The 15,309-nt window shown below is 44.0% G+C and overlaps 1 protein-coding gene across 1 annotated transcript in view; it reads left to right on the top strand.

The window, feature by feature from the left end:
- The window catches only part of LOC142194231 (uncharacterized), a 126,662-nt gene that overhangs the window by 87,577 nt on the left and 23,776 nt on the right, over positions 1 to 15,309 (top strand). The window contains exons 8-9 of the mRNA XM_075263246.1: positions 2,266 to 3,104; positions 12,619 to 12,625. Of these exons, the coding sequence (XP_075119347.1) occupies positions 2,266 to 3,104; positions 12,619 to 12,625 (846 nt within the window). The remainder of the gene's footprint in view (positions 1 to 2,265; positions 3,105 to 12,618; positions 12,626 to 15,309) is intronic.

The raw sequence follows: 15,309 nt of genomic DNA, 5'->3' as shown, positions 1-15,309 counted from the left end.
GTCCCTGGCAGGATTCGAACCCAGGACTCCAGTGCTGCAAGGCTATAGTGCTAAGCACTGAGCCACCATGTTGCCCCTATTCTCTCTGTTTTCCTTACTGCACACACAGCTCAGCTTCCTTCCTACCCCATATGTTGACCCGCATACAGCCAGCTTTCTCCATGCTCTCGCTATACACTTAGCTCTGCTACCTGCAGGTCCCCCACACACACATCATTTGCACTTCCACCCTTCCCCCAACAGTCAGCTATGCTCCTTCCACCCTTCCCCCACTCTTAGCCCTGTTATCTACACACTTCTCCAGCACAAAGCTATTCCTCCACCCTTCCCTCCTTCACTTAGCTCTTCTACCATTCTGTTCTTCCCCATACAGAGAGCCCTGAACAGCTTGTACCATAAAGTAAGTGATTGAAGAACAAGCTCCACCCCTGTACGTGACTGATCACATGACTATGACTCTATGAAAGGTATTATTCCAGAGCCTGAAAAATACCGACAATTAGTATTACCGGCAGTGCTGTCTGCATTACAGTGCGGAAAGTTATCCCTTTGCCTCGTGACTACCCTGGAGGGCTTTACATGACCCCAAAAACTTTTACCATTAGGATACCAATTGGGATTTCTTCTAAATATATTTATTGACCCTTATTAATAATACTATGGATGTCGGGTATTAGATTATACAGACTGTCCAGGAGCTGAGCAGCTGTAATAGCCACGGGGATTGCACTGTATTATACATCAGAGACCCGGCAGTAATACCCACGATCAGTGACCGCAGTGATCACAGGCATTAAGGCCTCCGTTGTCTTGTCTGGCATATCCCTGTATTACAGGCTCCTCTATGCAGCCTGTAATAGAACTGCCCATATTATACAATGCAGTGTTGTATTAGCATCGTGATGGGTTATATTAATAATAATGAGGTTCAAGACCTCTAGGAAGGCCAAAAAAAGGAAAATGTACAAATAATTTTTAACAAATATAAAAAAAATTCATATCACCCCCTTTTCTTAGAAGACCTATAATAGTTAAACACGTCCACATTAGGTATCCCTGTGTCTGAAATTACCGGTGTGTCGCCTTATATTGCTGTTTTACCTTCCATAGAAATTTGACTAAAAAGCAATAGACATTATCCATGATGTAACTAAAAAGTACAACTTGCTCTACAAAAACCAAGCCCTATGCATCCCCATACATGGAGATATGAAAAAGTTACAAGTGTCAGAATATGGCGGCTGCAAGAGTCTATTTTTTGTACAGTGAACGACTGAAAATGAAAACCCATAAGAATATCGCACAAATGCAGATTTTTTCCAGTTCCACCCCATTCAGTATCTTTTCCAGCTTCCCAGTACATTGTACAGAATAATAAATGGTAACATTACAAAATACAATCTGTCCCCCAGACAAAGTACATTAATCCCTCATACGGCTCTGTGAACGGAAAAATAATAAAGTTTTAGGGTTTGGAAGGCGGAGAGTCAAAAATGAAAATTGATTGTGGCGGGAAGGGGTTAAAGGGGTTATGCCATAAAAAGTATTTATCCTATATCCATATGATAGATTGCAAATACCTGATCGACGGGGTCTGACTCCTGACACCCTCCGATCCTGACAATGGGGTGTGTTTTTCCCCAATGCACATTCATTCTGACTGCAGCTTGTAGGTCGGTTGGTGGACGGACAACACCGGGTTCCTATTCACAACAATGGGAGCACCGGAGATAGCCAATCGCTTTACTTCAGCTATTTCTGATGCTCCTCCCGAACCGTATGGGGGCGTCATCCACCACATGACAGGTCTACATTCTACCTGGTGGGGGTCTCTGCATTCAGACCCCACCGATCAGGTATTCTATGGGTAATACTTTCCTGGTATTTCCCCTTTAATGACCCGGTAGAGGGTTTGTAGACTTTCTAATACACAATATAAGAGTCCGTTCTGTATTCGGAATAACTAGATTTAGTAGATTTGTAGATTGTTAGATATCTCATTACTTGTTACTGACACTGTTGTGTATAAGAAATCCTCATATGGTGATTTGGTGACTATTGTGCGACATGTCTCGGGAATTACAATATCTCACTAATAAAATTATAATTGTTTTGTTTAAAAAAATTCTGTTTCATTTTGCAGGCGGTGACTGGATGAGCGGCTCCATAGACACCCCCCGAATATAAAGGAGAAGATCATCACAGATTGGTACAAGAAGACCTGGACGTAGACTGGGGAAATCTTTTCTGGTTCTGAACCATGAGATCAGACATGAAACCTAATCCTTCCATACAAGAGGGAACTGACAGAGATGAAAAAACATTTCCATGTCCTGAATGTGGGAAACATTTTAGCAGAAAAGCACGACTTGTAGATCATATAAGAACCCACACAGGAGAGAAGCCATTCTCATGCTCAGAATGTGGGAAATGTTTTACAAGTTCAAACAATCACCAAATACATCAGAGAACTCACACAGGAGAGAAGCCATATTCATGTTGTGAATGTGGAAAATGTTTTAACCAAAAATCGTATCTTACAAAACATCTGAAAGTTCACATTGCAGATAAGACTTTTTCTTACTCAGAATGTGGGAAATGTTTTACCCGAGAAAGTAATCTTAAGAGACATGAGAGAACTCACACAGGAGAGAAGCCATATTCATGCTCAGAATGTGGAAATTGTTTTAGCTGCAAATCAAGCCTTATAGATCATGAGAGAACTCACACAGGAGAGAAGCCATATTCATGCTCAGAATGTGGAAATTGTTTTAGCTGCAAATCAAGCCTTATAGATCATGAGAGAACTCACACAGGAGAGAAGCCATATTCATGCTCAGAATGTGGAAATTGTTTTAGCTGCAAATCAAGCCTTGTAGATCATGAGAGAACTCACACAGGAGAGAAGCCTTTTTCATGCTCAGAATGTGGGAAATGTTTTAGCAAACAAAGACATCTTAAGAGACATGAGAGAATTCACACAGGAGAGAAGCCATATTCATGCTCAGAATGTGGGAAATGTTTTAGCCAACAAAGTCATCTTAAGACACATGAGAGAACTCACACAGGAGAGAAGCCATATTTATGTTCTGAATGTGGGAAATGTTTTAACCTACAAAATAACCTTAAGAGACATGAGAGAAGAAGTCACAAAACAAGAACAATTCCCCAGTAAAGTGTAACCAGTAAGATGTCACTGCCGGTATTTCTGTACATAGGTATCATGAACTATGTGACCCCGATATAAAGTATATTTACCAGCCATTACTACACCCAGAGTCGCCTTCCAGGAATCTTCATCGTCTCTTCTTTACAGAACTGCTTTCCTTCAGATACACTCGGAGGTTTTCTTACATGAACTGCTCAATTCAGATCCAGAAGAAACTAGAAATCTTGACTCTTTTACAGTGGCATTATTTTATCCTCCTGGCTGTGTGAGGAGTCAGACCCCGCTGATCTGATATTGATGACCCCCCGATACATGAGCCATCAGTCTATAACCTGCAGGACACCTCTAGTTTGGACCTTTAGGACTGAGCGGTTTTCCATTAATGTTGCTGTATGAGGGCTTAGTTTTTTGTGCGGGTTGTATTTTTTAGTAGTAACATTTCAGGATAGATGGAATTTATTGATGAACTTTTATTAAATGTAACAACAATTTCACCATTGACCATGTGACATAAATAATGTTTTCCCTTTATGATGATGTCGCTGCGATTATGGAGACACCAAATATGTAGAAATGTTTTTGTTTTATGTTTTGCAACTTTTTCAGAATAAAGAAACTTTGATAACAATTTGTCGCTGCTTTCTAAGAGCCAAAACTAAAACATAATTCTGTCACTGTATTCCTATGGGGCTTGTGTTTTGTAGGAGCAGATGTAGTTTTATAGGTAACATTATGGGGCACAGGGGGCTTCTTACTTACAGGCTGTGGACACCTTTGTACATGAGAAATCAATAAACACATATTGTCCTAAGACAATGGACCAGGCCCGGTCACATTTACCATCATTTACACCAGATTACTGACATGAGCTATGAGCTGGGGTAGATTTCAGCACGGCCTATATCCACCTCCTTGGCTACCAGGACAGACATCAATGCTTGTGGTACATCCCAATACAAACACCAGACGTCATTGTCACATTGTACTCAGCACTTATTGAATAGAATTCCAGTAAATCTTATTTTTCATGGCCCCAAAGAAAACAAGACTAATAAGTCTTCAGGGAATAATCTGCGGCAGGTTCTCATGAAGGCCGGATTCATATCGCTGTAATATGGAGATATTCAACCAGACATATAACATCCTCAAGTCCTGTAACAATTGTGGGATTTATTACCTGCCCGCACTGAATGGGTCATGAGACCGGGCGTCAGAATGGGATCAGGGAATATTTGTGATCAGGGGTGGATTTGTTTAGTATACAACCCATGTGCGGGGCCCCAGAGACCAGGTAGGGGCCGATATTTACTCATCGATCCTCACTCCTGTCCTGGCCCCCACTTCAGCTCCAGGAAGCTCCATACACTACTTTTTAGAGGCTTTAGATGTGGTAGCGAATGCTGAATCCATATGCTCACCGTCTGCAGTGCTGTCTAGGTCCGACTCCTCACCTGTCTCTTGTTCCCGGCGGGAAGTCGGCGCCATCTTGAGGGAGCGGGCCGGAGAGAAGGAGGACTTTCTTTTCAGGAATTTCTGAAGATTCCCTTGGCTTTTTGCGGATTTTGGGGTCCCTGGGGTTTGTAGGGGTTTCTCCTTGCCAGGTTTCACCATTTCCAGGTAAATCGCTAGATGCTGGCTATAGCTGCGGGTCTCTTTTGACGGAGCTCAACACATATGGCTGCCGTCTGCTGTTGCGGTCAAACATGCCCTGGAGCTGCTGGGAGTTGTAGTAATTGAAAGATTTGGGGGCAAAATAGGGGACAATAAAAGCAGTTTTTTGGGGTTTGTAAAATTGGCACTTACCTTGTCACTGCAGGTCTGGCCTCTGCTGCTAAAATCCAGCCGCCGCGCTCAGCGTCAGGACATCAATGACGCATGAGGAAAAGAGCTGCGGCTGGATTGGCCAATCCGTTACTAGGCTACAGGGGGCGGGCCCAAGGTCTGGGACATTCTCCCGCCGCTGCGCTACAGCCGGCCATTTTTATGTAGCGTAGTGGCGGTCACCACTAAATGGAACATACAAGTAGGCTTGGCGTGGATTAGTCTGCGGGCCACACAAAATTGTTCGCCGGGCCGCAAGCGACCCATGGGCCGCGAGTTTGAGACCCCCGAGGTAGGGGATATCTGCAGCAGATCTCTTATCAGTGGCACCAGGGGGAAGGGTAAAGAGATGGCTGTACTTGCGGTGCTTCTGCTGTGTCCCAGATGGCAGTTCAGGGGTTAACTGCACTTAGTGCTGCGGCTGTTAGTGTGTCTTGCTGTGTAAGAGAGAGAGAGGAGGGGGATGGTTGCATCTGTGCACACCGGCTCTCCAAAATTTACTGTGGGGCAGTGGAAAGTCTGAAAGCAACAGGCACCAAGTGGGGGATATCTTCTGCAGACCTCTTATCAGTAGCTCCTGGGGAAGGGGAGGGAGCGCTAGTGAAGGAGGAAGTCTGCAGCAGCTCCTGGCGAGATGGCGTCCGACTGCAGGGACACAGGTAGGCCTCAGAGGGGAGACGGCAAAACCCGCTGCTATATTCCTTACCAAAAGTGCTCCAAATGAATGCACAGAGACTGGGGGATGTCCCTGGAGCAGGTCCTCAGATTAGTGGCCATAGCGAGGTGGATGGAATTAGATGAGAGCACCAGTATCTGTGGAGCTCAGGCCCAGCACGTCTGCTCTGCTCACTAGTTAGGCCAACTGACAGGTCAACTAGGACTTGTTTCTGGCACTAAAATCACCAGCGAGTCCTCCATATATAATCGCCTGCAGCGACACAGCTCTGTATTATACCATAAAGCGTAAAACCTGAAGTATCTTTCATAGAACAACCAGCAGGTGCCGGTGCGCCAAGTGCATACAGGTCCAAGATCTTAGAGCGGCAGGGCATGGAGGTATGGGCAGAGTCGGACTGGCCCATCGAGGAGCCAGTGACATGTATACAGAGCTCTGCACCTATAGGGGGCGACACTCGCTGTATCCGAGCTCCTGACTATCTTTAGCACATTCATAGACATGGAGGTCGGGTGGTGCTGATATTGAGAAGTGACGCAGCGCCTTAGGCTGGGATTGTGGCTTTGTTAATCCCAATCCTGCTTTGTGCATTTCCATTCAGACAGTGCTAATAGCGCAGACGTTGCGCATACACTCTCATTTACATTGAATGATTGGGCCGGAATTGCCCTTTAGTAACCTTAGTGCTATTGTTGCACTTCTGTGCTAGTTCTGCCCCAGACTCGGCCTTACACATCTCGCAGTTTCATGTGGATGGCTCGGATATATTACAGATTACTAATAGGTCCTATGTTTAGGGGCCCCCAGTTTAGGGAGTGACTTTTCCTCATGTTTCATAGCTTTCTCTTCTATTTGGTTCCGTATTAGGACAATTTGTTCTCATTTTTGGTAACATTTAAAAAGCTCAAACAATCCCCCATTTATTAGGGACAGGTCTGTGCCCGGGGTGTTATAGATACACATGGCGGTTCTATTACTAATAGCAGCGGGTTATGGTGGTAGATATCTAGGAGCAGCATCAGCAGCAGTGCAGTAACTGGAGGAGAATACAGGGAGACGGGGGCAACACGCTGGCTCAGCACTGCAACCTCGCAGCACTGGAGTCCTGGGTTTAAATCCTGCCAGGAACAACATCTGCAAGGAGTCTGTATGTTCTCCCCGTGTTTGCGTGGATTTCCTCCCATTCTACAAAGACCTAGGGAAAAAAAAAATACATTGTGATCCCTATATATATATATATATATATATATATATATATATATATATATATATATATCCCTATATGGGGCTCACAATCTACATAAAAAAAATACAGGGAGACGGTGACATCACTATTCGGTGACATCACTATTCTCTTGTGGTCGGACAAGATAAAACTCTCCTGACAAACTGGGCCAAGACTATTGGCCAAGAAATCCATGGGGTCAGAGTTATCTGCTGGACTATAGGTGTACTCAGGATAGGACTGAGATGTGTAACTAGGAATGGCGGGGCCCTAAGGTGAACATTTGATGTAGACCCACCCTGCTAATCCCCCTTACCCCCCTTCCCTCACAAACTGCATTCCCTGATTCCCTGTCCGCTTGTAGTGCGGGTATGCGCGGTCGGCTCTGCCCAAGCCCGATCCCTGGCAGAGTAAATTCAGAGCCAGAAGACGCTGCGGGGACGCTGCACGGAGAAGACTTCTCGGAGGATCCAGCCCGACCCTCACTCGTGGACTTGCTAAGTATAATTTGATTGAATGTTGCCTACCCCTGAAACAAGCATTTTCCCCCCATAGACAATAATGGGGTTCGATAGTCGATTCGAGTAGTTGAATATTGAGGGGCTACTTGAAACGAATATCGAACCTCGAACATTTTACTGTTTGCTCATCTCTAATAATAATGGAGGGTCCGGGGGATGGTCATGTCTATGGGATAATGATGGAGGGTCCGGGGGATGGTCATGTCTATGGGATAATGATGGAGGGTCCGGGGGATGGTCATGTCTATGGGATAATGATGGAGGGTCCGGGGGATGGTCATGTCTATGGGATAATGATGGAGGGTGTGGGGGATGGTCATGTCTATGGGATAATGATGGAGGGTCCGGGGGATGGTCATGTCTATGGGATAATGATGGAGGGTCCGGGGGATGGTCATGTCTATGGGATAATGATGGAGGGTCCGGGGGATGGTCTCAAGTCTGGACATCAGGATGTAAGATGTCCATTGTCTCTCCTGATTCTCACATGAGAAGGTCTCGGAGTATCTCAGGAATCTCTTACAGATGATAAATAGGGGGGGACAATAGGTACAATGCAGATACAATGTGTGCATGGTGGGGGGTCTCAGGAGGATATTGTATGAGGTGGAGCCCAGTGTCATCCTCAATAGTGTCTCTGATGAGGAAGGAGGTAATGGGGGAGGGCAGATGTGGCCACCATAGGGCTATATAGATCCAAGCATTGTCCAGGAGGTTTATTTACCAGAGGACTTACAAGGAGGGAACTTACCTGAGGAGGAGACCCTGACAGGAAATATATATATATACCTGAGCTGAGAGTGCGGAGCGCCCCCGTCTGGTGAGTAGAATATCACTGACTATAATATACTGTAATGATGGTGGACTATAAGGAATAGGTGTCTGTATATGTCATGTGTATGGGTTATGTCTGTCCCCGTGTGGAGGTCTCCATATTAACCCTGTAATAACCGGAACAGTCATTTTACCCCTTATGTAACCCCTTAATGACCAGGACATTTTTGTATTTTCCTATTGGGTAACCCAGGAGTTATTAAACACTTTTTAACATTTTTTGGGCGGCAAAGAGATAAAATACAGAAATTTAGACATTTTTGTTTTTGATTTTTCTTCAGGTTTTTATGGACCAGGAAATATCTTTTTTATTTAATTTTACTTTTTTATTATTTACAAAAAGTTTTGGTGCAGGAAATTAATGAGAAAATGTAACTCCATTAACCAGTTCAGGAGCGCCCATAGACTATATACCCGTACGTCCTTGTAGTGTTTAGTAGCTGCAGATCTGGGGAGTCGGCTGTGACTACATCCGGAGCTCCTCTAGAGAAGGCAGAGACTGGTTATTACCGTCCTCACATCCCCATCTCTGTATACACCGCGCTCAGTGAGTGCTATTGTACTTAGTCATATATGAAAGAAACCTCAGATCTCTACAACCTATATGTTGGTTTCCAGCTGTATACCGCCTCTGTTCTGCTCACACATATACTGTGAGGGATATCTGCTTGTGTAACCTCCATTTTGGATTCCAGGGCCATGTGGGGCGATGCCTGCAGCCGTTTTAGAGAGCTCACCCCCCTCAGCCATAATGAGATGCGACTCCTCTCCTGAACCATGTGACCACTTTGCCCTAATCATGTTATGCTAATTATACTGGTCCAACCTGTTCTTTGTCTATACCAGGGGTCTCAAACTCAATTTACCCGGGGGCCGCTGGAGGTAGAGTCTGGGTCAGGCTGGGCCGCATCAGGATTTCCCAATTTTTTTTATTTCTAAAAGTCACCATGTTCTGACACCCGTAATTTTTTTAACTTCTGTGTACGGGGATGTATAGGGCGTCTTTTTTTGCGGGGACGGGTGTACTTCCCAGTTCTACCATTTTGGGGAATTGCTTTTGCTTTGATTATTTTTATTCAAATTTTTATCAGAGGCAAAACAGTGAAAAAACGTCAGTTTGGCCCTTTTGACTCTGTTTCCTGCTGTGGTGTTTACCGTACTGGAGAAATATTGTTATAGATTTATACAGCGAGTTTTTCCGGACACAGGGAGACCTAACATGGATGTGCTTCACAGTATTAGAATACTTTTATATGTTTTCTAGGGAAAAGGGCGTGATTTGAATTCTAAATACTTTTACATTTTTTTTTTATATTTTTTTTTTTACTTTTTTAATTTTTTTTTGGATTTATTAGACCTCCTAGGGGGGTCATGAACCCCAGGGGGTCTGATCACTAATGCAATGCATTACAATGCAAAAAATCGTCATTTCTTTTGCAGGATGCATAGAGCAGCCTGCAAAAGAAAATCACTGCAGACCGGCCGGGGAGTCTTTACAAGGCTCCTGACTGTCATCCCAACGTGACGTCAGCCCTGGAGCATACTCCAGGTGCTGGCGATCACGGGCAAAATAGCGCTGGGAAAATGGCGCCTCGGTCAGCTTTAATCGAGGCGCCAGAGGGGTTAATGCCTCCAATCAATGCAGCCGGGTGCCGCAAACTATTGTCTCGGAGGCCGCAGTTGGCCCGCGGGCCGCGAGTTTGAGACCCCTGGTCTATACAATGTAATTAACTGGTTGCTGGAATAGTGTTAAGGTGCCATGTCACAATTGCAGAGCCCCTAAAGTACCAATAGTATGTAAATCCCTCAAAAGTGACCCCATTTTAGAAACTACACCCCTCAAGTAATTTCACAAGGGGTAATGTACAATGTGAAAATTTTTAAAGAAATATACCATTTTGGTGCTCAATACATTGTACCCACTGAGTCATCAGAGACATACACTCATAAAACCATTAAATGGGCCATCCCGGGGACAAATAGTTATATATGTGGGTGTACACTGCTGCTTGGACACACAACAGGGCTCAGGAGGGAAGGAGCACTGCGCTTTTTAGCTTTTGGAGTACAGATTTCTGGACACCATGTTGTTTTTGCAGAGCCCTGGAGGTGCCAGTAAATTGGAATTCTCCAAGAAGTGACCCCATTTTGTAGGGGAAATTTTAGGGTCTCTGCAAATATGACAAAGTGTCCACAAACCAACAATCTAAATCTGCACTCCAAAAGCACATAGCACCCCTTCACATCTACCCCCTGCTGTGTACCCAAATGGCAGTTTACACCCACATGTATGACACTGGTGTACCCCGGATAATAATATCATATGTGGGTATACACTGCTGTTTGGGCACAGCCGGGCACAGAAGGGAAGGAGCACTATTTTGGTTTTTGGAGCACAGTTTGGTTTTTGGATGTCTTATCACTTTAGCAGAGCCCCTGAATTACCAGTAAAGTGGATTCTGCAGACTTGTGACCCCATTTTGGAAACTACACCCCTAAAGGGATTTATCAAGTAGGGTAGCGAGCATTTATAACCCTTGAGTATTGCATTCATTTAATTTCAATAAATGATTGTGCAGCTGATATTGAAAAGGAAAATATGTTGTGCCCAGTTTGGGTCAGCAGAGACACACACTCCAAAAACTGGTAAGCGGGTATCCCGGGCACAGCAGGTTTTGGAGCCTTCATCTCTGATACAAGCCAGGCACAACATATTATGCATTGGAATTACATATTCCTGGAAAAATTGTCATTTTCACTTTTTGCAGTCAGCTGCGTATTCATTTCTGGAGAATAAATTATAGCAACTGTTGGATAAATTCCTTCAGGGGGGTGTAGTTTCCAAAATGGGGTGACATGTCAGGGGATTCTACTTTACTGGCATTTCAGGAGCTCTGCAAAAGTGTCATGGCATCCAAAAGCTAAACTGTCTAAATCTGTGCGCCAAAAACCAAATAGCGCTCCCTCCTTTCTGTGCCAGACTGTGCCCTAATATCAGTTTATATCACATATGACAATACATACGTTATCCTGGGTACACCAGTGTCATACATGCGGCATAAGCTGCAGTTTGGGAACACAGCAGGGCGCAGATGGGAAGGAGTGCTATGCGGCTTTTGGAGTACAGATACACAACGCCATGTCATGTTTACAGAGCCTCTAAGGTACCAGAAAAGGGAAATCCCAAAAGGAGTGACCCCATTTTGAAAACTGCAACCCTCAAAAAAATTTAGATTACAGATATCGGCACCCCCTGATCATGGTGGAACCCCTTGGATGTTGCGGTCATGCTTGATTGCAGCATTCAAGGGGTTAGAGCTCAGCTCCAATCAGACGTTATGGAGCAGGGTGTTAGTTAGTGCCTGTTTTATTTTTACTATTGGCCGGACTTCAGAGACCAAGACCGCAAATTTACAGCAGAACCCACTATATACACAAGAACTCTGTGTGTGTTTCTCTAAGCTAGCTTATACACCAACTTTATTCATTTGGACTTCAATACGGTGATACTTAGAGCGGATTGTGCTCACACACACACTCAGTTTTGTTTTGTTTTTTAATGTAGATTGTGAACCATATATAGATCACAATGTACCTTTTTTTTCCCTATCATGTCTTTTTGTAGAATGGGAGGAAATCCATGCAAACACGGGGAGAACATACAAACTCCTTGCAGATGTTGTCCCTAGCAGGATTCGAACCCAGGACTCCAGCGCTGCAAGGCTATAGTGCTAAGCACTGAGCCACCATGTTGCCCCTATTCTCTCTGTTTTCCTTACTGCTCACACAGCTCAGCTTCCATCCTACCCCATATATTGACCCGCATACAGCCAGCTTTCTCCATGCTCTCGCTATACACTTAGCTCTGCTACCTGCAGGTCGCCCCCCACACACACATCATTTGCACTTCCACCCTTCCCCCAACAGTCAGCTATGCTCCTTCCACCCTTCCCCCACTCCGCCGTACTATTACTGCGGATGCATGGTGCGCACACAGAACCTGTGTGCGCACCATGCACAGCGGGTGTCAGCCGTAATACACGGCTGACAACGCCCCATACCACCCGCGGTCGGAACCGGGTCCGATCGCGGGTGTTAACCCCTGAGATGCCGGTGATCAACATGACCACCGGCACCTCCGGGGTTACAGTGTCATATGGTGCCGATCGGCACCCCCCGCGCCGGTTTCGGGGGGTGCCGGTGTTCGTAGGGGGCAGCCCGGGGTCTGATCAGTGACCCCGGGTCTGCCCCATCACTTACCCCGTCCTCGCGCCTGGCCGATCCTGCCGTAAATGAAGCTGTCAGCCTGTGCGTCTACACAGGCTGACAGCTTCCTAAACGCTGCAATACACGTGTAACACGTGTATTGCAGCGTATATGTAGTGAAGCAGTGATCAGCCGATCACTGCTTCAATCCCCCATGGGGACAGAAAAAAAAAGTTGGACAAAAGTAAAAATAAAAAAGTTTAAATAAGTTTAAAATAAAATAGAAATAAATAAAGCCCCAAAAATCCCATTTTCCCCATATAAAATGTTTTATTATGTAAAATAAAGAAAAATAGAAAAAAACATTACATATTTGGTATTGCCGCGTCCGTAATAACCTGAACAATAAAATTAAAACATTATTTAACCCGAACGGCGAATGTCGTAAAAAAAAAACGTAGAAAACCGCACAAAATAATGATTATTCACCACCTTTCCCTTACAAAATGTTCAATAAAAAGTAATGAAATGGTCAGATGAAAACCAAAATGGTACCAATAAAAAGAAGAGGTCTTCCCGCAAAAAATAAGCCCTCAACCAGCTCTGTCTAGCGAAAAATAAAAACGTTATGCCTTTCAGAAGATGGCGATGCAAAAACAATAGATTTTTTTCCCTGAATTGAATTTTATTCTGCAGAAATAGCAACGCATTAAAAAATCATATAAATGAGGTATCGCCGTAACCGTACCGACCCGCAGAATAAAGGTAACATGTTACTTATACTGTACACTGCACGCTGTAACCGTACTGACCCGCAGAATAAAGGTAACATGTTACTTATGCTGTACACTGCACGCCGTAACCGTACTGACCCGCAGAATAAAGGTAACATGTTACTTATGCTGTACACTGCACGCCGTAACCGTACTGACCCGCAGAATAAAGGTAACATGTTACTTATGCTGTACACTGCACGCTGTAACCGTACCGACCCGCAGAATAAAGGTCACATGTTACTTATACTGTACGCTGCACGGGAAAAAAAAAATGCTAAAAAGCAATGCCACAATTGATGTTTCCTTTTACATCCCACCCAGAAAGAGTTAATAAAATGTAATCAATAAGTTACAGGGCCCAAAATGGTGGCATTGAAAAGTACATCTATAACCGCAAACACCGAGCCCTCATAGGGCCACATTGCCAGAAAATAAAAATAAAAATCTAGCTTGTACAATGTGAAGACAAAAACCCCAAAAGTCGCCAAATCATTAGGACATAAGTGGCTGCGACTAGAAGGAAATGTATAAGCGGTGCGAGCGTTTTCAGGGGACTCCCCATATTTAGAGCTTATGAGAGAGAAGACACCAGCGCTGACCCCCCAGAATGCCCCTCTTCCCCGTCCGTGTCATAGGAGCTAGTGGGAAAATAGAATGGGATATGGTGGCCCAATTTACTCCGCACAGCTTACATAGTCACTTCGGGGTTACTAATGCTACTACATCACTTGATAAATTCTTTGAGGGGTGCGATTTTCACAATGGGGGGGTCACTTTCTAGAGGTTTCCACTGTTTTGACTCCTCAAGGGCTTTGTAAATGTGACATGGTTCCTGAAACTGATCACAGCCAGATCTGCCCTCTAAAAGCTCTTTGGCGCGCCTTCCCTTCTGCGTCTCGCTGTGTGTCCATATATTAGTTTACACCCACAAGTGGGGTACTATGGTAGTCGGGAGAACTTGCCTAACAAATTGTGGGATGCGTTTTCTCCTTTAACCCCTTGTGAATGTGCAAATTCTAGGGCTAAACGAAAATATTAGTAAAATAAATTAAAATTTGAAAATTTCACCTCCATTTTGTATTAATTCCTGTTAAGCACTTATAGGGTTAAATTACTAGGTATATGTTGTTTTGGCTTATTTAAGGGGTGCAGTTTTGAAAATGGGGTAATTTATGGGGGGCTTTAATACAAGGGTCTTTCAAAACGCCTTCATAACTGGAATAGTCCCTTAAAAAATGGGTTTTGGAAATTTCTTGAAAATTTTGAATATTGTTGTTTCACTTGTAAACCTTATAATGTCCGTAATAATTAAAAGGGCGCCTAAAGTTTGATGCCGACATAAAGCAGAGATCTGGGACATGAGATTTATGATATAATTTTGGCGGTCTGACTATCTGTATGCAATGTACATCATTTCAAACTTTATAAAATGCATATTTTTCAAAATTTCCACCAAATTTCCAATTTTTTCATAATTAAACACTAAATATATCAACCAAAATTTACCACTAACATGAAGCACAATGTGTTACGAAAAAACAATCTCAAAATCACTTTGGTAAGTTAAAGCGTTCCAAAGTTATTGCCACATAAAGTGACACATGTCCGTTTTGAAAAATCGAGCTTGGTCAGGAAGTCAAAAAGTGCCATCGGCGGGAAGGGGTTAAACACCCTTACCCCAAGGGGTCTTAATGAAGCAAAAGAGTTAGTCACCTAATGGGTTGTGCTAACCATCAGCCTTTCTATCATATCCCGAATACACATTATCCCCCCCCTCTCCCTCCCCCTTTCCCCAGGCTACATTATAGCCCCCTTTATCCACCCCTTAAACCCCCCCCCACTCTTTAAATATTATACATCCCATCCTACCAAATGTTCTATTCCCTAACACTGTAGCCTAACTACCAGTAGATATAACTAATTCCAGGGTCCCACATTCTTCCTCTTAGTAACACCACTATAGTAACGCTTATAGAGATCAATCCTAGTCCAATGTATCAGTAGATCAATTATAATTAATACAAAACAAACGAACCTATCTTGTATCTGAAACTAGCTCACACTGTCACTTAAAGCTGTTA

This window comes from Leptodactylus fuscus, chromosome 2 (genome assembly GCF_031893055.1).
Source record: "Leptodactylus fuscus isolate aLepFus1 chromosome 2, aLepFus1.hap2, whole genome shotgun sequence".
Taxonomy (NCBI): domain Eukaryota; kingdom Metazoa; phylum Chordata; class Amphibia; order Anura; family Leptodactylidae; genus Leptodactylus; species Leptodactylus fuscus.
This window is presented reverse-complemented; position numbering and strand designations above follow the sequence as displayed.